Below are 27569 nucleotides of genomic sequence, written 5' to 3' on the forward strand. Positions count from 1 at the left end.
TTCTTCTTCATATATAAAGAATACAAACAATAAACAAATTAGTTGGTTAGTTTGACATTCCTGAGTCAAGTTATAATGGGCCTGCTTCTCCAAAAATACATAGTATAGTATGTCGTAAATGAAAGAAACGACATACTGTACGTCAAAACATATAAAAAACATTCAAATTACAGTGTATAGAAAATCAGTATGTTAAAAGATAAAATATAGTATATCCGGAAAAATGGTGACAAACGTTTTAAAATCATATTTAAAAAGTCATCGTAAGTCATCGTACATTTAGTATGTCGAAAAAAAACTTGTGGTCATGATGTATCATGTCAATAAAAGGAATGAATTTCAGTGTATTATCTGTAAAGTATCTGGTTACCTTTGTCGCCCCCTGGTGGATGACACAAAGGGTTTCCTCAAAGTCACGTGATTTCTGGGAAAAGGAGCGCCTCGCGGAGAGACAGCAGCGTCCAGACCGCAGCCCGTGAGCAGTCTCAGTCCGCGGCACGGGAGGAAACAAAACCGAGGTAAACGAAACTCAAAGCTACTTCCTTATAACACCTATCCGTCTATATTTAATATATGTATTCATATCACAGTCAGTTATAATTTAGAAGCATGTTTTTGTTCCTAAACAAACCTGCATGTAATAAAAGCGCAGGAATATATTTATTGTGTGATATCTGTTTGCTTATAGTCCCGGGGGTAGAATAACACTGTACACACGAGTCCTAAGTCTATATTTGCATTACATCAAATCGACGTTTACACTTTTCACTGTTATATTTGTATCATTATATGTTTTTTGTAAATGCTTAAGTGTTATTAAAGTGTCAAGGGAAGGATATGATGGGAAGTAACACGAGTCTGGTAGTGGTTTGTTATTGTGTTGTCTGTGTTTTCAGTCTTAAAGAGCCATGGCAGGAGCGAGAACACGCTCCACGCGCAGACTGCGCTCGTGGATCGTCGAACAGGTGTGTGTGTGTTAAAAAAAGTGTGTTTTGTTAAAAAAGTGTGTGTGTGCGTGTTGTTTTGTTAAAAAAAACGTGTGTGTGAGGCAGAGGGAGGGGGAGACGAAATAGAGAGATAATGGGCTCTAGTGACATTAAACAAACAATTAACTGCATCAGTGTTGGAGCCTGGAAAAACACTGCATTTCAATTATACTTTACTGAAGTACTCAAAAGTAGTTCAATTATATATTATGTTATAACTTATTATTACTCATGCTTAATGTAAAGCAGGATTTCAGTGTTAGGTTGAGGTCAAGCTAATGTTTTAACTATTATCAAATGATTACTTTCATTATGGATTCATCTGTTAATACCATTAATACTCATGCAGTATTAGTTGACTGGTTTGTAGAAACAGTTGGAAATGTTGTGAAACCTTAACAATGCTTGTTTTGTCCAAGCACCAGTCAAAGTCTCCGCATTATTAGTAATCAGTTCAAATGAGTTAAAGGGAAAATACCAAATATGAACCCTTATGACATGAAAAATGGTTGCCAGTCTGTCAATCAATTAATTGGTGCCATACTTCAAATATGTGTTGGTAAAGTAACAATAAGTAGTTTTATACTGTATATGACTTAAACTAAGGATTCCTTATCTTCTGGATTGGTTAATTGGTGTTTACCATTTAAATTACGAGTTAAACAAATAAATGAACAACCTTCAAAAAGATAGATTTAGAAAATGTATGCATTTTACATTATAAATAGGTTTCTGAGATTGTATAGACAGATAGATTAACAATGAAAATAACAAAATAGAAAACATCTGGCTTACCTTTTGGCTGCAGGTCAGCAGTGAGAAATTCCCAGGGCTGATGTGGGACGACGATGCAAAAACGATGTTCCGCATCCCGTGGAAACACGCAGGGAAACAGGACTTCCGTAAAGACGAGGACGCCGCCATCTTCAAGGTCAACAGCCCTCTTAAATAAATCACCTAATTCATAATCCAGAGTCTCTGAAATGGCACTCAACAGAGTTTTGTGGCGTCTTTGTCTCCGCAGGCGTGGGCCGTGTTCAAAGGCAAGCTGACGGACGGGAGCCAGGACAACCCGGCCTCCTGGAAGACGCGCCTGCGCTGCGCCCTCAACAAGAGCACCGAGTTCATGGAGGTGATGGAGCGAGCCCAGCTGGACATCTCCGAGCCCTACAAGGTGTACCGCCTGGTGCCCGTCAGCGAGCAGAGTGAGACCTCAGCCTCCTACACACACTATTTCTACACACACTGCACAGATTTAGAGATCTCAGACTTTGACACACAGGGATGGAGATTAAGATTTACCAAAAAAGGGCGCAGTGGGGAAAAGCGTTTCAAAGTGACTGCTAGTAATGCTTCATTGGCTTGCTGTCAATAAGCAACAAATACATCATATACAATATTTGCAAAGTTAGAAGAGTTTGCAGCAAACGCTCTGCTATAAAATACTTACTTTTAGACTTGCTACCTCCAACGATAATGGTTTTTATATGATAATGGTTAGTTTCAGCACATTTTTGGGAACTGGTTGATATTAGTTTGTGGAGTTACAGTTATTATCTATTTGATTTATTTATTTTCAGAGAGTTATTACATTTCTTTGAATGTTGGATCAGACAATGCAATCATTTGAAGCTCTGAGAAAGGGTAATGGCCCTGTTTTCTAACACTTTGAGGTTTTATAGACGGATGAATGAACAAACAAAATATAAAACATGTGGCTTACCTTTCGATGCCTTCTTCACCTCCTCCTAGCAACGTCCAGATAAACATGGACTGACCTGCATGAGGTAGAGACTGAGAGGTTGTGAGCACGAATAACAGAGAGGTTATCTTAATGTTGTTTACACTGTAGCTTCATAATGACTGTGCAAGTTACAGTGGAGAAAGAAGATATTTGAGTAAAGTAAAAGTACTAATACCACAGTGTAGAAATACTATGCTACATGTAAAAATCCTGCATTCATTTGATTTAAGTATAAACATATTAGCATTAGAACATAATGAAAGTACTCATTACTCATGTCTTTTTACAGAACAATATAAATTAGGTTATACAAGTGATTGTTTAATGTTGCATCTAGGTTCCCTAAATAGTACCAGTTGACTTGTATATTTTGTAATGATAATCTGACTCTGCAAAGTAACCTGTTACGACAAAACTAAAAGTATTGGGACAACATTTGCTTTCAAAAAGCAGAAGAGTGATAAAACAGATGTAGGAAACCAGTTTGAATGTTCTTTTTTATCAATTGTTTTCTCTCCATTTCGGATGAATGATGATTCAGATGTCCTTGTATTACAGTGGCGAGCCGTGACTTTTATACCTAGGCCCTCTGACCCCCCCTTCCCTCGAAAAAAAAGAAGAGATATTACGTCTCAACGTAGACTTCAGCGGAATATCAAAACAGTGGTCCGGGGTGCAAGACGCATCAATGACAGCGACCCTCTACCACACAAAACAACATCATTTATATAAACACCTATCATGACAGGGCACCCACAGCCAAGTAGCAATTACAAATGAATTAAGTCGGCACGGCGGCCCGCATTGAAAATGACTTAGGCCTACCTCTGATGATAAATCACTGAAACACAAAGTCCATCCTCCTGTCCTTTTGGATGAAGCACTTGCGGGTCATTCAGCTGATCCTTTGCCACTCAAGTTTATCATTGTAACTCAATCTTGAAAATGACTCGGTTAATAATTTCGCAACGATGTCATCACTATCACTGAAGTGAGCCATCACCTATCGATCATAAATCTATCGATTAGATTTATGATTCAAAATAATAAAGTAGGATAGACATGTGGATATTATCCGGCTGAACACAACGTGCATTTATCTACAGGTTCGTTTTCCACAGACCTTATTTCGAGCTATTTCCAAAATCCTATGGAGAAATCCCGTTGCTTTCTGTCGAGGGATCCGAGCGAAGCTTACTTTCCGGGTTTTAGGACGCGTCACTGCACCACTTGCATAGACCTCACAGCGGGCGGAACTTGTCATAAAGTCCGCGAAAATAAAGCCCGCCCATTTAGAGGGAAGATATGATTGGTCAATTGTACTGTCATTTGACATTACTCTCTCATTGAGTTACTATAGCGGGCCCTCTGTGAATGTAGAGAGGGACCAACAAGCTCTCCCGTCTTCACAGTAACTCGCAGAGACGGCATTTAACCCTTCACATTCCAACAGAAACTGAACAGGCGGATTCGAAGGATTTATTTCTTTGGAAATATTATTTTAAATACAATTAAATCAAGTTATTTTGGTAAAATTAATGAAAAATGTAACAACAAAAAAATATTTTAAAAACTATTAAAACTTCTAGGCCCTCTGTGAGGGCCCTGACGGCTCGCCACTGTTGTATTATTTAATCTGTCAGGGGGCCAGCAGAGGGGAAGGATATATTTTGATAAGACTATCAGCAGCAACATGAGGCTTGAAATGCAACGTGTATGGAAAAAAACTGCCTCAATATTAAGGCAATTGGCTCTGCGTGAAAAAACCCATTCATGCATGAGTCTTAACCATAGACTGTATATATAAGGTCTTAACATGCAAATGATATGGTATATAATAGTATACTAGTCATAGGGGACATGTTTACACGTTGAAGGCATTTCAAAGTGCTTTACAAAAATGAATAACATTGAGAGCTAGAAACTTGACCTTTTGGTCTCAAGCTATTTTTCGTTTTGTTAGCCAATCTGCAGCTTCATCCTAAGAGGGGGACATATTTGATATTTGCAGGCTGTGATTACACTTGTATTCTTAGCCTGTTGCCACTCAGCACACAGACTCACACCCTGTTAACATCAGCACCAAACACTCATTTCAAGTGACACAATGTGACTTTAGAAACCTCTCCTGCTTGTGTCGCGATGGACTTCCTCCCGTCACTCCCCATCTGTTACTGTTCTCATACAAAACCTCTTCATGTTTTCCCACGCTGAATCACGTCCACTCTCTTCCTCCTTGTAGCTCTAATACTCTTGCTTTAGCCTTTGTAGTTATTCAAACGTTCCACAGTTTCAAGAATGAAGCCAGACGTTTTCACCTGGTGCTTCCTTGTGGTTCAGCCCTTACATTCAGCTCATTGTAAGTCAACAACAACAATATGTAAAATGTCTGCAGACCTGTGGTCCACCTGACATCAGCTGGAAGCTTTTTACAAGCTCTGCTGTTTGCTCTGCGCTCTTTAATGCCCTCGTGTAAAACATGCTCCTCTGTAGTACTGACCTTTACCTCCTCTCTGTTTAAATCTGTTTTATTGTGCATCGAGGACTTATTACGTAAGGCTTCGCTCTTTAGTTTGAAGCTGTACTATTACCATGAGTTACTGTACATGGTAACCCAGGGAGAAAGGGGCAAAGTACAATTCAGATTGCTTTACCTTCCTTATCAATGATCTGGCTTCTCACTTCAAATATTTGGAGAATGGTTTTGGATGGAGTTGTGCCGTCTTAAAAGTGTCACCATCTACTTTGCTTACTTTACTATTTCTTGTTTTCCTGAAATGTATCTGCACTCATGATACATTAAACCACAGGAAGGCGGATCAAGTGACTTCTCTGTATTATCACGTTGGCTGTTTTGCTGAGTCAGCAGGGGAGTGAATTTTCTTTCTGAGGTGAAAAGTTCAGCCAACTTGGTCTTCTGGGACAATAACGTTTACTTTGACGACAGCAAACCCTTCTTTCCGTATTCATAAACCCCTGACCTACTGGTTGTGCTTTATTGATATCTTTGACATGTATCTGTTTAGATGTGATGGCTCCAGAAAAGAAATGCAGAGCAAAAGTCGCCAAGAGGTCTAAGAGGAGGAGGAGGAGCAGCAGCGACGACGACGACGATGACGAGAGCAGCGACGCCAGCCAGGTCAAGCAGATAAAGGAGGAGGAGGTCACCTCACAGCTGGTGAGATGATACATACTGCTCTCTGCTACTTCTACTCTATATCTCAGAGGCTACATGTATCTGAGCTCAGGTTACTTCATTGATTAAGGATTTGCATAAACACAACATTTGATCAAGTTATAAAATATGATACTAATCAAAGTACTTTTACTTTATTGCTTTGAGTACATTCTGCTGTTAATACTTTTCACTTCTTAAAGAGGCCCTGTTGTGCTTCTTGTTGTTCCCCCTTTGTCATAGTGTGTTATATAGCTTGATTGCATGTTTACTGCAAAGGCTACAATCCCTCCAGAGTCACTATACACGCGTGCTTGTATTGGCTAGCGCTCCAACACATTGTACATGATAGGCTAAGGGGCGGGACATCTCTAAGTGGTTGATCAATCACAACAGAGCCGACCAGCTAACCAATCAGAGCAGACTGGGCTCTGGTTTCAGAAAAGAGGTGCTGCAGCACAGGCAGTATGAGAAAAATACAGAGCTTTTTGAACATTAAAGCATGGAGACATGTAGAGACACTACATACTGATATACACCTGAACATCAGCAGGAGAGGACTCTTTAAAGTAGATACACTACATACTGATATACACCTGAACATCAGCAGGAGAGGACTCTTTAAAGTAGAGACACTACATACTGATATACACCTGAACATCAGCAGGAGAGGACTCTTTAAAGTAGAGACACTACATACTGATGTATCACCTGAACATCAGCAGGAGAGGACTCTTTAAAGTAGAGACACTACATACTGATATACACCTGAACATCAGCAGGAGAGGACTCTTTAAAGTAGAGACACTACATACCTGATATACACCAAACATCAGCAGGAGAGGACTCTTTAAAGTAGAGACACTACACACTGATATACACCTGGACATCAGCAGGAGAGGGACTCTTAAAGTAGAGACACTACATACTGATATACACCTGAACATCAGCAGGAGAGGACTCTTTAAAGTAGAGACACTAACATACTGATATACACCTGAACATCAGCAGGAGAGGACTCTTTAAAGTAGAAACACTACATACTGATATACACCTGAACATCAGGCAGGAGAGGACTCTTTAAAGTAGAGACACTACATACTGATATACACCTGAACATCAGCAGGAGAGGACTCTTTAAAGTAGAGACACTACATACTGATATACACCTGAACATCAGCAGGAGAGGACTCTTTAAAAGTAGAGACACTACATACTGATGTACTACCTGAACAATCAGCAGGAGAGGACTCTTTAAGTAGAGGACACTACATACTGATATACACTCTGAACATCCAGCAGAGAGGACTCTTGTAATAGAGTAGAGACATCTACATACTGATATACACCTAAACATCAGCAGGGAGAACTCTTTAAAGTAGAGACACTACACTACACACTGATATACACCTGGACATCAGCAGGAGAGGCTCTTTAAGTAAGAGACACTACATACTGATATACACCTGAACATCAGCAGGAGAAGACTCTTTAAAGTAGAGACACTACATACTGATATACACCTGACGATCAGCAGTAGAGGACTCTTTAAAGTAGAGGAACACATACATCACTGAATACACCTGAAACATCAGCAGAGAGAGGACTTCTTTAAAGTAGAGAACACTACAAGCTGATATACACTCTGAACATCAGCAGGAGAGGAACTCTTTAAAGTAGAAAGCACTACATACTGGATATACACCTGAACATCAGCAGGAGAGGACTACTTTTAAAGTAGAGACACTACACTACTGATATACACCATGGAACATCAACAGGAGAGTCACTCTTTAGTAGAGACTACTACATACTGATATACACCTGAACATCAGCAGGAGAGGACTCTTTAAAGTAGAGACACTACATACTGATATACACCTGAACATCAGCAGGAGAGGACTCTTTAAAGTAGAGACACTACATACTGATATACACCTGAACATCAGCAGGAGAGGACTCTTTAAAGTAGAGACACTACATTACTGATATAACACCTGAACATCAGCAGGAGAGGACTCTTTAAAGTAGAGACACTACATACTGATATACACCTGAACATCAGCAGGAGAGGACTCTTTAAAGTAGAGACACTACATACTGATATACACCTGAACATCAGCAGAAAAGGACTCTTTAAAGTAGAGACACTACATACTGATATACACCTGAACATCAGCAGGAGAGGACTCTTTAAAGTAGAGACACTACATACTGATATACACCTGAACATCAGCAGGAGAGGACTCTTTAAAGTAGAGACACTACATACTGATATACACCTGAACATCAGCAGGAGAGGACTCTTTAAAGTAGAGAACACTACATACTGATATACACCTGAACATCAGCAGGAGAGGACTCTTTAAAGTAGAGACACTACATACTGATATACACCTGAACATCAGCAGGAGAGGAACTCTTTAAAGTAGAGACACTACATACTGATATACACCTGAACCATCAGCAGGAGAGGACTCTTTAAGTAGAGACACTACATACTGGATATACACCTGAACATCAGCAGGAGAGGACTCTTTAAAAGTAGAGACACTACATACTGATATACACCTGAACATCAGCAGGAGAGGACTCTTTAAAGTAGAGACACTACATACTGATATACACCTGAACATCAGCAGGAGAGGACTCTTTAAAGTAGAGACACTACATACTGATATACACCTGAACATCAGCAGGAGAGGACTCTTTAAAGTAGAGACACTACATACTGATATACACCTGAACATCAGCAGGAGAGGACTCTTTAAAGTAGAGACACTACATACTGATATACACCTGAACATCAGCAGGAGAGGACTCTTTAAAGTAGAGACACTACATACTGATATACACCTGAACATCAGCAGGAGAGGACTCTTTAAAGTAGAGACACTACATACTGATATACACCTGAACATCAGCAGGAGAGGACTCTTTAAAGTAGAGACACTACATACTGAATATACACCTGAACATCAGCAGGAGAGGACTCTTTAAAGTAGAGACACTACATACTGATATACACCTGAACATCAGCAGGAGAGGACTCTTTAAAGTAGAGACACTACATACTGATATACACCTGAACATCAGCAGGAGAGGACTCTTTAAAGTAAAGACACTACATACTGATATACACCTGAACATCAGCAGGAGAGGACCCTTTAAGTAGAGACACTACATACTGATATACACCTGAACCATCAGCAGGAGAGGACTCTTTAAAGTAGAGACACTACATACTGATATACACCTGAACATCAGCAGGAGAGGACTCTTTAAAGTAGAGGACACTACATACTGATATACACCTGAACATCAGCAGGGAGAGGACTCTTTAAAGTAGAGACACTACATACTGATATACACCTGAACATCAGCAGGAGAGGACCTTTAAAGTAGAGACACTACATACTGATATACACCTGAACATCAGCAGGAGAGGACTCTTTAAAGTAGAGACACTACATACTGATATACACCTGAACATCAGCAGGAGAGGACTCTTTAAAGTAGAGACACTACATACTGTATACACCTGAACATCAGCAGGAGATACTCTTTAAAGTAGAGACACTACATACTGATATACACCTGAACATCAGCAGGAGAGGACTCTTTAAAGTAGAGACACTACATACTGATATACACCTGAACATCAGCAGGAGAGGACTCTTTAAAGTAGAGACACTACATACTGATATACACACCTGAACATCAGCAGGAGAGGACTCTTTAAAGTAGAGACACTACATACTGATATACACCTGAACATCAGCAGGAGAGGACTCTTTAAAGTAGACACTACATACTGATATACACCTGAACATCAGCAGAGAGGGACTCTTTAAAGTAGAGACACTACATACTGATATACACCTGAACATCAGCAGGAGAGGACTCTTTAAAGTAGAGACACTACATACTGATATACACCTGGAACATCAGCAGGAGAGGACTCTTTAAAGTAGAGACAACTACATACTGATATACACCTGAACATCAGCAGGAGAGGACTCTTTAAAGTAGAGACACTACATACTGATATACCCCTGAACATCAGCAGGAGAGGACTCTTTAAAGTAGAGACACTACATACTGATATACAACATGAACATCAGCAGGAAGAGGACCTTTAAAGTAGAGGACACTACATACTGGATATACACCTGAACATCAGCAGGAGAGGACTCTTTAAAGTAGAGACACTAACATACTGATATACAGCTGACCATCAGCAGGAGAGGACTCTTTAAAGTAGACACTACATACTGATATACACCTGAACATCAGCAGGAGAGGACTCTTTAAAGTAGAGACACTACATACTGATATACACCTGAACATCAGCAGGAGAGGACTCTTTAAAGTAGAGACACTACATACTGATATACACCTGAACATCAGCAGGAGAGGACTCTTTAAAGTAGAGACACTACACTACTGATATACACCTGGAACATCAGCAGGAGAGGACTCTTTAAAGTAGAGACACTACATACTGATATAACACCTGGACATCAGCAGGAGAGGACTCTTTAAAGTAGAGACACTACACACTGATATACACCTGGACATCAGCAGGAGAGGGGACTCTTTAAAGTAGGAGACACTACATACTGATATACACCTGAACATCATCAGGAGAGGACTCTTTAAAGATAAACACGACATACTATGATATACACCTGAACATCAGCAGGGGAGAGGACTCTTTAAAGTAGAACACTACATACTGATATACACCTGAACTCAGCAGGAGAGGACTCTTTAAAGTAGAGACACTACACACTGATATACACCTGGAACATCAGCAGGAGAGGGACTCTTTAAAGTAGAGACACTGATATACACCTGAACATCAGCAGGAGAGGACTCTTTAAAGTAGAGATACTACATACTGATATAACACCTGAACATCAGCAGGAGAGGACTCTTTAAAGTAGAGACACTACATACGATATAACACCTGAACATCAGCAGGAGAGGACTCTTTAAGTAGAGACACTACATACTGATATACACCTGAACATCAGCAGGAGAGGACTCTTAAAGTAGAGGACACTACATACTGATATACACCCTGAACATCAGCAGGAGAGGACTCTTTAAAGTAGAGACACTACATACTGATATACACCTGAACATCAGCCAGGAGAGGACTCTTTAAAGTAGAGACACTACATACTGATATACACCTGGACATCAGCAGGAGAGGACTCTTTAAAGTAGAGACACTACATACTGATATACAACCTGAACATCAGCAGGAGAGGGACTCTTTAAAGTAGAGACACTACATACTGATATACACCTGGACATCAGCAGGAGAGAGGACTCTTTAAAGTAGAGACACTACATACTGATATACACCGGAACATCAGCAGGAGAGGACTCTTTAAAGTAGAGACACTACATACTGATATACACCTGAACATCAGCAGGAGAGGACTCTTTAAAGTAGAAACACTACATACTGATATACACCTGAACATCAGCAGGAGAGGAACTCTTTAAAGTAGAAGACACTACACACTGATATACACCTGGACATCAGCAGGAGAGGACTCTTTAAAGTAGAGACACTACATACTGATATACACCTGAACATCAGCAGGGAGAGGACTCTTTAAAGTAGAGACTACACACTGATATATACACCTGAACATCAGCAGGAGAGGACTCTTTAAAGTAGAGACACTACATACTGATATACACCTGAACATCAGCAGGAGAGGACTCCTTTAAAGTAGAGACACTACATACTGATATACACCTGAACATCAGCAGGAGAGGACTCTTTAAAGTAGAGACACTACATACTGATATACACCTGAACATCAGCAGGAGAGGACTCTTTAAAGTAGAGACACTACATACTGATATACACCTGAACATCAGCAGGAGAGGACTCTTTAAAGTAGAGACACTACATACTGATATACACCTGAACATCAGCAGGAGAGGACTCTTTAAAGTAGAGACACTACATACTGATATACACCTGAACATCAGCAGGAGAGGACTCTTTAAAGTAGAGGCACTACATACTGATATACACCTGGACATCAGCAGGAGAGGACTCTTTAAAGTAGAGATACTACATACTGATATACACCTGAACATCAGCAGGAGAGGACTCTTTAAAGTAGAGGCACTACATACTGATATACACCTGAACATCAGCAGGAGAGGACTCTTTAAAGTAGAGACACTACATACTGATATACACCTGAACATCAGCAGGAGAGGACTCTTTAAAGTAGAGACACTACACACTGATATACAGCTGAGCATCAGCAGGAGAGGACTCTTTAAAGTAGAGACACTGCATACTGATAAACACCTGAACATCAGCAGGAGAGGACTCTTTAAAGTAGAGACACTACACACTGATATACAGCTGAGCATCAGCAGAGAGGACTCTTTAAAGTAGAGACCACTACAACACTGATATACACCTGAACATCAGCAGGAGAGGACTCTTTAAAGTAGAGACACTACACACTGATATACAGCTGAGCATCAGCAGGAGAGGACTCTTTTAAAGTAGAGACACTACATACTGATATACACTCTGAACATCAACCGGAGAGGACTCTTTAAAGTAGAGACACTACATACTGATATATACCTGAACATCAACAGGAGAGGACTCTTTAAAGTAGAACACTTACATACTGATATACACCTGAACATCAACAGGAGAGACTCTTTCAAGTAGAGGACACTACAACTGATATACACCTGAACATCAACAGGAGAGGACTCTTTAAAGTAGAGACACTACATACTGATATACACCCTGAACATCAACAGGAGAGGACTCTTTAAAGTAGAGACACTGCCATACTGATATACACCTGAACATCAACAGGAGAGGACTCTTTAAAGTAGAGACACTGCAATACTGGATATACACCTGAACATCAGCAGGAGAGGACTCTTTAAAGTAGAGACACTACATACTGATATACACCTGAACATCAGCAGGAGAGGACTCTTTAAAGTAGAGGACACTACATACTGATAATTACACCTGAACATCAGAGGGAGAGGACTCTTTAAAGTAGAGACACTACCTACTGATATACACCTGAACATCAGCAGGAGAGGACTCTTTAAAGTAAGCGGACCACTACATACTGATATACACCTTGAACATCAGCAGAATATTTCCTAAGCAATTCTTAACAGTATAATACTTATCAGTGTAGTATCCGTTATGGTTCAAGGCTTTTATTAGTCATACGTTTAATCATACGTACATAGCTACAGTGTAGTTATGACGATAACAATCTGAGGTCACAGGCTCTCCCTACAGCGCAACACAATAAACAGAAGAAAGACAGAAAAATAGTGCAAGTAAATACAAAGTAGTAAAATAGTGCAATAAGAGTCTATATACAAGTGATTGGGAATATGATATATGAGATAAATCATTTCTAAGTTGCAGCCAGATGAATGTTATGGATGTTGTTTCAAAAGTTCAGGTGTTTAATGTGAATGTATGCTGTTTAAGGTTGATACTAAACAAAAGTATTACCATCGTTTAACACTGCAGGAAGTTACACAATAAGTGTGAGGTGAATAAAGCTGTGACTTTGAAAAGCTAGTACTAATTTAAGTTCTCAGAGACATCGAGCAGACTCAGAGACAGTTTTATCCCACAGGCCATAAGACCACATGCTGAGCTTGCACTATTTTTATCGTTGTTGTTTTTTTAAATGTAATTGACATCCTGTAAATGCACTGTTGAGGAACCTGTATGCATTACATACTACACCATAGTTGTGAACATGATATGAAAACAAACTTTGGATATTTAACTTATTTGATATTTAACTGTGTGTCCTCAGTGTGTTGAAGAGGATCTGTGGACGGTCCCGCCCTGCAGAGACAGAGGACCCCCGCTCAACCACACCACCAGCAGCACCACACACAGAGACGGTGAGCTAACATGAACTCCACAGGAAGTCACAGACTGTCTGCTCTAACACTGACACGGATATGTTTGAGATCAATGTCTTGACCTCAAGAGAGTTCTCTGCACAGAGTGTTTTTAGTAAAAGGACAACATGCAGCTGACCTGAAATGACTTGACCTTATTCGACCCACTTTTTTTAACAGTAGTTCAAATCATGCAACACTCATATAAAGTCATTTTCCATCCCTACTAGCTAATTTTAGATCATCCAAACTTAGATGCAAACTACTTATTGGAAAGAGAGGCTATTTGCTTTCTGCCTCAGGTGTTTGGGTGCTTTGCATTGGACAGGATTATAAACCTGATCTCAGCAGCTAAATGTGTCCACAGCGTGAGAGAAGAAATGAATAAGGAAGCTGTGCTGCTGCTGTGATATAAAAGGACAAAGAGGATATGTAACAATGCTTTGGAGGCTTACCAAAACGGAAACACCCAAAGTAGTGGAAACAAATCAAGAAAGCCACATCACCACTGCAGTTCAAAAAGGTTGTAATGGCAATTTTAATGTTCCAATGTCCTATATCCTTTTGCCATTACTTCACAGGAGGGTTTAGAGGGATCCTGACGCAGACACAAACAGATGAATTGCCGGTCTTTTGCTGCAGTTTAGAATGATGTTTTATTGCTTTACATACCAAGGTTTAAGTACACTGTGTCAATAGTTGTGGTGAGCATCCGCCGGGGCTGGTAGAATCGGTATGCTCTTCCTCCTGTGTCCTCGTCATCTCCTGTCACCTATGACCGCTTTTATACACCCGGTGCAGCTAAACCCCGCCACCAAGTGTTCAAAAATAATATTGCACTATACATATAAATTAAAGTAAACTGAGACACCAACAACACCCATAAAATGGCTCCTACTAAGGTTATGCTTTCAAAATATGGGGAGAAATGTAATCACTGCATGTATACCGTTATTTACAGTAACAGTGCAGATGTGTGAAACCCGCTTCATTGCATGTCATTGCATCCTGTTTAAACCAAATCTGACCACAAAACAAACTGTCGCTGATCATCCCTTTTATTTCCCTCTCTGCAGTGGTTAATGAATTTACGTTGGACGTGCGGTTCGAGGAAGCATCTCTGCTCCAGTAGGAGGTAATTTATCACTTTTTTTTTTAGTGCGATTGCCATAGAAAGTTGCTCTTACAAGGAGGAGGAGTTTCTGACTGTTATAACTACATTATCTTATTTGGAAAAGTCTTTTTGTTATTCTTATCTTAACTACACATGCCTTAATTCTCCCTCTCCATCATTGTGTTCCCAGATGAGGATTCCTTCGGTGTGGTGGTTCAATATTTAGGACAGGAGGTTCTTAAACGTCACATCCAGAGAAACGACATCAGGATTCTGTACTTGCCTCCGTCCTCGGTCCCCCCAGCGCCGGCCGTCCTGAAGGGCCGGTTCCCTCGCGTCCCGCTGCCGAAGCCCCCCCCCTCGCTGCCCGCGGGCCCCGAGCTGCAGGCCCTGTTCACCCTGCTGCCCTTCATGGAGAGGGGGGTGGTGCTGACCTCCACCCCGGGGGGGGTCTACGGCAAACGCCTGTGCCAGGGGAGGGTCTTCTGGACGGGGCCGCACTGCACCACCCCGGGGCTGCACAAGATGGAGAGGAACACGGAGCCCGTGAAGCTCTTCTGCAAAGAAACGTTCAAACAACGTGAGTTCCAACGCTGAACCTGAAACATGTAGAATGACAGTCACCACATGAGGGGTTTAGTCTGCATGTTTTTAGTTTAGAGTATGTTAACACGGCCTGTTCACCTTTTTTAGAACTTTTTATTTATTCCACAAATATATAACATGCATGGAGATGTGCATAAAAATCACACCCGCCTGTTTACAGTCCACTCAAATCTACATGTTATTGCTCACATACATTAATTACGCCTTTCCTTCTAAGTCTTGGCAAAGTACACAGAGACATTCATTTCTCTGAGCGTTCCCTGGGTAGTCGGTACAGACAGGTTCTGTTCACCTTATCCAGATAGCTTGTCTTCATCCAGAGTCAGACCATAAACCAGTGAATTAGTTTAAACTCAAATGTCGTCTGATCTCTGTGCTGCACTATTAATTATCAATTTGTTTTTCCCATAATCAGAACTACACAACTCCCGTATAAGCGGCGCCGATCCTCCTCAGTGCGGCATCACTCTGTGTTTTGGAGAAGAGCTGAGTAACAATGAAGACCCGTCTAGCAAACTCATTATGTTCAGGTAAATGTCCAAACTCTCGACTCTGTAGCGACTCAGACGACTGGATGATATTTGTTTCTAAGCATTTGTACTCTCAACTAGTCATGAACACCAGACGTTAGCTTGGATCTCTGATTGGATTTCAACACCAAAGGGATTCATTCTGCCCTTAAACATATTTGTACAATGTATACACTTTTACCAGAAACAATTACAATAATAAATAACATGCTATAAATATATTTGTATATTAAAATTGGAATAAAATTGTATACATGTTTCTTTCAAATAAATCCTATCTGAAAAAAACCTTTTGCACTGCAGCATGTCTTTTAGTTTAATAGAGAAAAAAATAAAAGCACTTATTTATAACAAACAATTAATTCATTATGTATTTCCTAAAACACAGTATTGGGAATTCATTTTTTTGTATTAAAACATGTTAATTACATTCACATGACTTATTTAAATATGTTTAATAAATGACTATTCTTTTTCAATATGTATTTACTGAAAATATTAATTAATTTTAATATTTCAAATATTGATAATTTATTAAAACTAATATAGTACACATAATTTCTTAATTAAAAAGATTATTAATGAATTTTAACTTACAATTATTATTACTCACATAAAACTATTGAACTTAGGTTGAACTATTAGCTTTTGAAGAAATTACAGGTACAAAAAAATGTCTAAGTAATTTTCATTGGAAAGAATCATGTATTTTTCTTTAAATCATTTTACTTTTTCTACTCCAACAGAAAATGAAATGTGAAAATTAAGCATTACAGAAACGATTAAGAAAATAAATGTAAATTGTAAGTGACGCAATCAAATAAAAATGCTGCTGTGACCTGCTGTCCTCAGATCAACTTCCCCTGGGCGGAGCAGCAGGTGCAGAACACGCAGGCCTTATTCGAGTCCCTGAGCATGCTGCACTCTCTGGCCTCTCAGTCTCCTCTGGGGGAGATCACTCTGAACCTGGTCACCGTGTCGCCCTCCGACCCCGACGTCTTCTCCTGTGGGACCGACTGAGCACCGTGTCTGCACGAAGGGGGGGTGTAACTCCAAAAAAAGAGTATACAGGGCTGAGCAACATGTCCACATTTAACCTTATCGTCTCAAATGGTCAAAACTCCTGATTAATCACAGAGTCTAAATTCTCCCAGAAATGTTTTTGATATCAAAATAAGAGCTTGTTTTGTAATAACAGACGTGTTATCGCTCTGTCCTTATATACATATAGCACAAATCGCACTTATGAAAGCTTAAACACTTTTTTTAAACTGGAGATAAAATCTTCAGCTTTTTTTGGTTTTACCCTGAGTTTGTGAACTGGAAGCACTACACATTTAAACAGTCTTCAGAGCTGCACTAAAAAGTAGATCCACAACATTTTCCATTTCTATAAATCAGTGAATTCTTTCCGTTATTCTTCACACAAACATTTTCTGATTCCAGCTTCTCAAATGTTACTATCTACATGTTCTCTTGATATGGCTGTCGTGGTAGTATCTTGGACTGTTATCGACCAAAACATGTAATAACTTCAATATGTTTTTGTTTTTTTACAGTGTTTTAACGTATGCTACAGACTTAAAATGTAATTTGAAAAATATCATAAATGCAGCTTTAGTTATAGTAAATATTAAGGGAAACATACCCTACTCAGATAAGTTACAATAAAAACACCAAGTAGTTCAGTAGAGTAGTGAACAAGAATATGTAACCGAAATAATAACCACTTTTTTTTAATGTTATGTCTGTTAGTTAACTCCCAAATCTTAGGGTTCTCATTCATCATGTTAGGTTGTTGTAGTTAAACACAAACAGTTACACATTTACGATAACTGGGTTGTATTTTTAAAGGTCAAAAAAAGTTTTTACACTGCTGTTAAAAAATATGTTATCAAAGTTGCCAAAATGACAAGTTGTACCCCAGTTAACCTTAATGTACCTTTATGGAGGGAATACGATTAAGCTTGGGATTAGTTTTTTGAGAGTCCTGACTCTGCTCTATGACATGAAACTGTTTTACAATAGTTGTTAGGTAATGGAGAAACAGAAACAGTCCTCCGTTCCAATACAAAGTCTTGCAGTACAAACAGTCTGCTGACGCGTCGAATATTTAGCATTTAATATATATTGTTTTAAAATATAGATTTAAAGATAATAACTATCAACTAAATATCCTGGGTTGTACACTATGCCGTAACTGTATGCAGATATAATGGACATGTTTAAGTGTTTATCAATGTTTTTAGTATTGTCAGTACTTCTCCTTTCAAGACATATTTTTTATATACATGTGTAGGTAGTCTGTTTATACAGGAACCCCCCACTCTTGGGTGCCACACAGGAAGTCATATGTTTTTGACAAATACATATTAATAAACAATTAAAAACTACTGTTTAATAAAGGGTTTTGTAGGAGCATTTAAAGTGTTTGCACAAAGAAATGCTTTATTGAAAGGCTCAGCATCACCCTTAATCATGATAACCTGAAACACTCATAAAAGTTTTGTTTAATGCAAGTACTTTTGTAATTTGAAGGTGTTTCGGTTATTATGTCCACCCCCTGGAGCCTGTAATCAACATAGAAATAACAATTAAATATAACAAAGACAAAATACCACAGGTGCATTGCAATATGTTAAGGTAAATGTTTCCTTTAAATCAGAAGGGCTGCAACAAGGCACACTCGGGGGGGGGGGGGGTCTACAAAATGTAAATATGTTGTTATTATGCATGTTCTATGTTATGCCCTGTTCAGTCTAATAAAATATAAAGCAAGCTCTGTGTGGTTGTTATAAAAATCACATGTTGGGTCAGAACATCAATTCATCTGCACTCCACACACACGGCTCCACCTCGGTCTAGATGTTCCCTTGGCTGGAGAGGAGAGCTCGGCGATCTTAGTATTCAGTTTCTGATTGGTCCAGTCCTTTGTGATGTCATCCAGGTGGCTGTCGAAATCCACCAACAGCGAGTGGTCGCCCGACTCCAGCATCTGAGTGGCTATCGACCGATCTCGTCCCACTGTCTCAGCATTATCCTGAACACAAAGACAAGTCAGTGTTCATGTTATTTAGACATTTATATTAAGCCAGGGCTGCGTTTCACTTCTCTTATTTCTCATTTCCTCGCTCCTCGGTCTCACCGGAAGTTGATTTGTCTGCGCCATCTTGAGTAGCGTCCCAGTGGCCTTATTTGTGCCGGAGGATGAGGAGCGATAATGGAGGTAATGGAGGAACCACCAGTCCATCCTCCGGTGAATTCCTCAGATACTCGCCCCCCCCTTACTGTGTATCGCTCACTGATTGGACGATGCAGTGCATGCACTGATCCGATGCTTCTTGACATGAGAGCAGTTTCCCAGCGGAGTGAAGAAAATACATGAAACTCACGAGAGTCACTCCCTCAGTTTATACAGAGTTTTGATTCAATTAATGTTTTCATTAGTTACAAATATGTGATATATCTGAAACAACAAAGTGGTCAAATCATTCATTTATTGGAAACATTTTCATGATCGCTTGTTTATACAAATGGCGTTTATCCTTTTTTGAGAATGAGTTCTTATTTTATTTTATGTATTTGGGTCTACAACAGATGATACAAATGTTTGTGTCAGTATATGTGTACTAACAGAGGCGGGGGTGTTTGTGAAAACAACGGGGACAGAGCTGCTGTCAGACGACCAGCTGTGCGGTTGTCATCACAAACGGACGTCGCTTCACGTGACGCTCCGGAGGAAAGGACGTCCCATTGCTCTTAAAACCCATTCCCTGCTTCTCGTGGTTTGCATGCTTCCCTGGTGGGAGGGACTAAACGCAGGGAAACGACGCAAGTGAGGGACGCAAGGATTCCATTTAACCGAAGTGAAACGCAGCCCTGGAGTTTTTTGTTTTTTTAAATCAAGGAACTAACAATTTGGGGGAAAAGTATAACAGAAAAATATATTTTAAATCAATGTTACAAGTCAAGAAAAATAAGAATTCAATTAATTTAATTGCACAGAAAAGAAACTGCTGTCCAACTACTTTTGGGGGATTTTATAAAATGACCTAAGTTCTACTGAATGAAAGCATCAAATAATTAAGAACTAGGAGCTTTACCACTTCCCACAGTAAAAGGTTCAAGATGAATGTGTATGGTAACGTGTGTGAATTATGAAGCTATTACTTGTCATTGACTTGATCATGACAGGTGGTGAAGTAAAAATAAAAGAGGTATCTAGGGTTGGTCGCAGCTCTAAAACAAGCCACATCGATCAAGCGGTTTGGACCAAAGAGAGTTATGTTTGAAACGTGAAAGTAGAGTCAGTTTTCAACTCAAGAGGCTGAACCCGTGACAAAAGGTCCCCTTCCGTCCGGCTGTCACTCACGTGTGTTTGTCTTTGAGCAGCCATCTTGAATCTTTGCGCTCGTACATCACGATGGGAGGAACCCGGTCTGAACTCATCTTACTGCCATCAAGCTGTGGAGCAAAAACAAGCATTTCTAACAAATCAACAAAATCATATTAGTGACATTGCAGAGAGAATTGCAGGAGTACACTTTTTAATCCTCTGATCATCTTATTGTTTCACCACCACTAACTTATTTCTCATCTCTACAAACAGTGTTAAAGAAGACCCATCATGCAAAAGCACTTTTGATGTCTTTATTACAAAAATAGGTGTCCCCGGTGGTGTGTCGGGGAACTCACACAGCGTCAGAAAATAAAACCCTTTCTGTTGGGGAATACATTTCCCTGCATGTCCTCCTTCGCCCTCTGACGCAGCTGAGCAGCCGTTATCATCCCATAAGGAGGGGCTGCCCTAGCATATTGTTGATGTTGCCAGTTTGTGACCGGGCAACCCTCGGTCAGAGATAGTTATTGTTGTGGGACACCTGGAACATCCTTCTCGGGTAGATGAACCCGAGCCGTAAGCGACAACAAATGTGATTCAGTGTCCTCAGCGGTTTAGTCTATCGATGAACAATGTTGATTATTACACTCTGAACTAGTTAAACCCTGGAGCTACAGGAGGGTTCTTCAGAATTGATTGTGGCTACCGTGTGGTCAACTCGTGGCCCGTGACATGTCTTGTGAATTCTCTCCGGCCGAAGCTCCAAATAAACCGTCAGTGTTTGCCATCAAAGCTCCAGCTCTCTGTCTTGACTCCACTTGCTTCAGAAGTTTTCCCCCACCTTCTCTCTTTTCCTCCGTACCCAAATCTCTAAAAACGGGGCTACAATGGAGCTGATCCAGATTGCGTCCGATATGACGGAAATGTAGGCTGGCTTTACACCCACTGCCCTATCAGAAACGTTGCTATCAGAAAAATGCCCGACTGTTTTGGGACGTAATATGGTCGGTGCATATTTACATTAGCATCGCTAACCAGGCCCGTTCTACGGGGGTGCATAAGGGTGTAACTGTAAAGTGAACAAATATATATATATATATCTATATTGAAAGTGAAAAATTTACATATTAATAACATAAGAAGAGAAGAATATAGTTGAATAAAATAAAATTGTAATTGTGGTTAAATAACATTGTCTGCTGCATTTATTTGTCAATTTAAACGGTAGCCTAAGTAACGTTTAACATGATTATGTCAGGTGCGCGTGACCTGTGCCGCTGCGCGTTCGTCATCTGCAAGGTGCTTACACAGCAGTCAATGATGGACATCAGAAAATGGTTAAAACAACCAGCCCTTATCGCCAGCAGTAACACTGCATCTACTGCAGGTATAACATTTTAGATCATGGGGACATTACTTACCCCGGCCGCTGTCGTGGACACTAACGTCCTCCCGCCGGCTTTGCCCGCCTCGCCCACGGAGGCAGAGCAGCCGCAGCCGTCTTCGTTGCCCCAAACACCGCCACCCCTCGGCGGCCCGCAAGTGCCAGAGGACCTGGACAAAACAGAGCCTGCCCAGGTATATTTAAAAAAGTACCCAACTCACCTGTACAGTGGGGTAAGGCACTCATTTTGCAGCTCATGGTTTCAAAACAGAGATTGGCTGGAATATGTAAAAAAGATGCCATCTTCTGCTATGTATGTAGACATTTCGGTCTTAAAAGGGGAGTGATTTGTAAAATATCCATAAAGAAAAAGTAAATCTGTTTACAGTTCTGTTTCATATGGGTGTTGAGAGTATCTACAGATCTCTTCATTTGCTCTCAAAGTGCACCAAATTGATGCTTTTAACTTCAATATTTAAAAAAAAAAATCTTCCCGGGGGGGTGTTAGGTCTACTAGAGGGTGTTAGGTCTACTCACTCCTCACTTATAAAAATAGCACTTTACCACTGCACCCTCTAATCTCTAATCTCTGAGTCATTTTGTTCTGGAACCGGTGTAGTACCAGATATGTTCGGGCTACCAGATATGTTCGGGTGTATTTCCGTCGTATCCGTCATCCGTCATATCCGTCTACTCACCTCCCTCTGCTCCCAGCGCTCTGCTGCCACACACCGGCCGTCTGCGGAACTGCAGCCGGAGGAACTCGGTACAGCTTGTTATGTGTGTGTACTTGTGCACATAAATAATGTTTCTAATTATTTACAATTAAAAAAAATATATTTCTGCGTTACTTTAGCCAACACTTTTATAATATATAAGCCTGATCATGTCGTTGAAAGCAAGTACAGATGTTCTCCCTTTTCCACAGTTCTGTGTGAACTTCATCTAAGGCAGATGCTTTGCTTCTGCACCAGTTTAGCAGAAGTCTGTTTTGTAAGACTGGTTTTGTTGCAGTCTGTTCATGCTATGCGTTTCTTGCGTAAGACTATATACACACGGAACACATGTATTACAGGGCTGTACCCAGTGTGCTTCATCAAACATTTTTGAAGCTTATTTTTTTTAATTAAGCTGTTTCCATGTTATAACAGCATCTCGTTAAATCAATATCGGAAACAATAATTGTTTTTTTGTGGTTGTTTAAATGTAATTTATGGTGCTGTTAGAGTGCTTATAGACTGACCCGTTAATACAGATGCCTCCCCCCTTTGTGTGCGGTGAGCTGGGAGAAGGCAGTCTATTTATTGTGGTGAAAATGTTGTTTAAAAAAACCCTAACATATATGGATTGAATCAGAATATTGTGTTGGATCAAAACATATTGTACATTTTGAGAATTCTTACATCCATTACAATACAGTTTGAGCTTTGGACAATGTTTGGATCAAACGAGCCAGAAACAACCTTAAGCAGCCACCACTGGAATATTATTGCAGTAATATTATAATACTAGTAGCCTTATATAAATCTGGTTCTGCCTGCCTGCCTCATCGCACTCTGCCCTGCTGCATTACCATGTATAGTATTTACATTCATAATGATCCTTTTTTGTTGCAGAGCTTTAGAGGCTTTAAGAGACTAACTGTCAATGATGCCAACTTGGCGACCTACAAACTAGATATAGCAATCTTGGAGCTATTGTGGCTAGCTACTTTCATTGGAAAGAGTCTCTAGTTTTTTTCGCGGTCATTATGGGGAAGCGGAGGGATCTAGATCGTTCACACATAACAAGCTGTACCGAGTTCCTCCGGCTGCAGTTCCGCAGACGGCCGGTGTGTGGCAGCAGAGCGCTGGGAGCAGAGGGAGGGAGTAGACGGATATGATGGATGACGGATGCGACGGAAATACACTCGAACATATCTGGTAGCCCCCGAACATATCTGTACTGACACCGGGCCTGTCGCTTAACCACTCAGAGCTAACCTGTACTGGAGAGCATGGCCGTTTCTCAATCGCGAGGATGCTGGCTTGGTAGTCGCGTACTTCCAAGTCAGTTCCTTCAGAAACGACGCAAGTATGCTTCCAAGCCACGGCTTCGGAAAACGAAGAAGAATGGTAACAGGCTAACAAGTGTGCCACTCTCTCTAACGGTTTCAACCATAAACTGTACCGAAATAAATACCACTCACGATGTCTATCTAATTATGAACTTGCTTTTACTTTCACGGAACACATTTTTGGTGATAACAAACAAATGTAACCAAAGTCACATATTTACCACACATGTTCTACGCCACTACATACTTGCATTTACATGTGTTGCTGCGTCGGTTCAGCCATTCTCCGCCATAGGGTTTTTTGAAATTGGTCTGTGCGCAAAGCATTGTGGGGATTTTAAGGACGCGTAGTCGACCCATGTGCAGCCTCGAAATTTCCCCCAAACCTAAGGACGCGTTATTGTGGTATACCGGCAAGAGAGAAAGCCTTTGAGCTCCAAACTGTTTCAGAAATAATCCTTGATAATTCCATGATATGGCGTTTCATCACGGCAGCAGTATTTAGTTTAGACAGTAGCTGCCGGGTCCTCATGAGCTCAGCCCCCTCCTCTTTATTTTTTATCAATTCTTTTATTTTTAAAGCTTATACCCAAAATCAGCACTTTTGAAACAGGAAGTGAATAGAGGGATATGAGGCCATGGCTAGAATGAGTGATCTGTTTGGTATTTTGAGCAAAACACTTTATAGATATGTTTTTTATATATCTGCGACCTATGCTATTGTCTAACATAGCATGATAGGTGCACTTTAAATCTCTTACATTAACAAAACTGCATCTGTCAAACTGCTCAGAAATCTTATCCGCTATCTTCATTGCACATGGTGTCGGGCTGTGGGTTTAAGGGAAAACACAGATTTAACAGAAAGTTAGAAAGGTTAACATTTGACCAAAATACTGAACCTACTTACAACAATTTGAACATTTTTACCTAAACGTTCAACAGTAAAAAGCAGGAAACTAACCTGCTGTCTGTCACCACAGGCGTTGGCTGATAGTATCCCACTATCCTTGCTTAGTCTGTGAACACCACACATCAACCTGAATCCAGAGAGCAAACCAAAACATTAAGACATCCATTATCTCAAAATGCAAAACTGGAAAACTCTTACACAACTACAGCTTCGGACAGCTTCAAAAACGGTTTCCAACGCGTCTGCCCATTCACTTTGAATGGGTTGGTGACGTCACGTTGCCTCGCTTTTCGCCGAACTGAATTTGGGTAGCGTAGCGGTCGTTCTCCGGCGTAACAGCCGCCAGCCAATCAAATCCCGTTTCTGAAAATCTGACAGCTCAAGCCGTTAGCCAATCAAACCGCGTCTAAGCTGGGAGAGATATCCCGCCGTTCATTTCTATATTCAAAAAAAGATGGAGGAGAAAATAATTATCGCCGTAACAAATCACCCGGTTTTGTATGAGCAGGACCCCTCTTCACCTACCGGGATACAAACCGGAAGAGAACCAGTCATGGAGGGAGGTGGACAGAGACAGTGGGTGAAACTGGTAGGTTTTCGCCTGTTTTGGGGAGTTTATATATATATATATTGCTTGCATAAATCCCCGGGGTTTTTTTGCTTTGTATGTCGGGGGCGGAGAGATTCATGTGATTGGTTTGTTGGTCGCGTTGCTCGAATAAAATCCCCAAGCTTCAGACACGACCCAGCTCCAAGTTTTTTTTAAGCTGTAGTGTGGACGCTCCGTTCCAGAAAGAAGTTTTGGGGACTCTTCTCATCACAAGAAAGCCTTTCTCTGCAGCACAAGAGCCAGTAAAGTCATTTGATCTGGTATAAAAACCTATTAGAGTTAGTTTCACAAGTTAATAATTTATTCTCCATTAATATGGGTAAAAGGTCCATCCATCTTCTCCCGCTTATCCGTGGTGGTCGGGGTCGCGGGGGGTAGCAGTTCCCAGCAGAGAGCCCCAAACTTTCTTTCCCTGGCCACATCAACCAGCTCTGACTGGGGGATCCAAGGCCTGCTCCCAGGCCAGCGAAGAGATATAATCCCTTCACCTGGTCCTAGGTCTACCCCTTGGTCTCTTCCCAGCTGGATGTGCCTGGAAACACCTCCTAGGGAGGCGCCCAGGTAGCATCCTAACTAGGTGCCCGAACCAAAGGTATAGTCAATAAAACACTAATTAGAATTTAGAGTGAAACATATTTGAAGGAGATGAAAGATGGGACACTTCATATCGATTTAAAAGTCAGCTGTTCATTGACTGAGATTCATTGACCCCCATTTTCCTTTACCATTGCCCAATAGTTAATGTTGACTAGATTACACAGCATGGCACAAAGATATTAGAAAATCGGAACATTAAACAATAGATGAGGGCTGAGGATGTTTTTGGAAATTGTTTTAACTTGGCTCTAACTCTGCAAAAAGGACGTGTGTATTTTCCAGCTACCTGAATAAGTCAAACTTTGAAGTTGTAGCATCCCCCAGTTTGGAATTAGTATGATAACTCAGTAAGGGGATCTGAATAGTTCTTTCACCACTGGATGTTCAGCATGAGTCCTCCTACCTGTGTCAGGGCCAGCTGGGTGATGGGAGCCAGGGGGCAGGTGGGAGTGAAGCAGCGGGACACAGTCTGTCACACACACAGCCCCGCCTGCAGAGCTGGAGGACAGCAGCAGCCCGTTGATGCTTGCACCGAGGGAACAGAGAGGCGTGCAGGAACATCTTCACATAGGCCCGACAAGACAGCTCCACCTCACCCATGATGACTTACTGAGAGAAGAACACAGAGAGACAACGACAGTAAAAACTGGCTTCAAAAGACGCCCAGCGGAGGCTAAATGTACGTATACATCACATGTGAACAAAACAGATGATTCCCAACAAGTAGTAGTCAACAAATTCACACCATAAACAAGGAAAATAAGCCCCCCCCCCAGACCTTGTGTTTATTTCAATGGATGTAAACGTTAGCTCAGGGATCAAGCTAACCGGCTGCTCCTTTAATATATATTAGCATTAGCATGCTAGCAAACCAGAGCTGAATTAAATCTTACCTTCTGAGATATGAGATATAATATAGTAAGCGGTAACCTCGACAACAGATCCGTACTTTGGCAATTATCAAATATAGCTGTTCATACGGGTTTAGAAGCGGCTGTAATGTTTTAGGAGAGCTGTTACGGCTCACTGTTTTACTTGACAGAAATTGTCTGAAACGTGTGTTTCCGGTTCCGCCCATTGGAGTTTTCTTCTTCCGATTGGCCGATTCTGTGATCCAATAGGCGCTGGGCTACACGCACTAAGGTTCGTGACGTATACTGCTAATTGGTCCAACAAAGTGCCGATCATTAGCAGCTGACTTTTTACAGCAGTTGTGACCTCTGTTAGTGCTAGACTATACAGCCTATGTGCTAGATCGTTAGATGCGTTTGATTTCGGATTACAGTGACACAGTACGAGGTTTATTTTAATAAAAAAAGGGGGGAGATTTGTTTACGAGTGTGCTCCCTCTCACTCCTCTTCACTGTTCCTCCGGATTCCTGCGGGACTCCCAGAGTCGCGAAGAGCTCATGCAAAATTAAATTAAATGTGTCTACTTTTACTACCAGATGTGCTGTCAGTTGCTGCAAAAGTTGCCGACTTTTCGCTTCTCATCCACGATTACGTCACTTTCCGCCGCCTAAAACCCAGGAGGTATACGATCTAGCACTAACCGTGTGACC

At 40.8% G+C, this 27569-nt stretch overlaps 2 protein-coding genes across 2 annotated transcripts; one reads left to right on the forward strand and one right to left on the reverse strand.

Annotated features, from left to right (window-relative positions):
* The first annotated feature begins 256 nt into the window (after positions 1-256).
* On the forward strand, positions 257-18477 carry irf9 (interferon regulatory factor 9). Its single transcript, XM_034202965.1, is given in 11 exon segments — positions 257-518; positions 897-965; positions 1795-1917; positions 2011-2191; positions 5757-5908; positions 13768-13858; positions 14935-14970; positions 14973-14993; positions 15163-15552; positions 15994-16107; positions 16959-18477. Coding segments are annotated over 10 exon segments (1335 nt in total). The 5' UTR covers positions 257-518; positions 897-908; the 3' UTR covers positions 17129-18477.
* emc9 (ER membrane protein complex subunit 9) lies at positions 17829-26607 on the reverse strand. Its single transcript, XM_034202975.1, is given in 9 exon segments — positions 17829-19123; positions 19126-19148; positions 20481-20572; positions 24649-24718; positions 24852-24900; positions 24903-24927; positions 26411-26446; positions 26448-26534; positions 26536-26607. Coding segments are annotated over 9 exon segments (648 nt in total). The 3' UTR covers positions 17829-18929.
* Between the last annotated feature and the right edge of the window lie 962 nt (positions 26608-27569).

This window comes from Gymnodraco acuticeps, unplaced genomic scaffold (genome assembly GCF_902827175.1).
Source record: "Gymnodraco acuticeps unplaced genomic scaffold, fGymAcu1.1, whole genome shotgun sequence".
Taxonomy (NCBI): Eukaryota; Metazoa; Chordata; class Actinopteri; order Perciformes; family Bathydraconidae; genus Gymnodraco; species Gymnodraco acuticeps.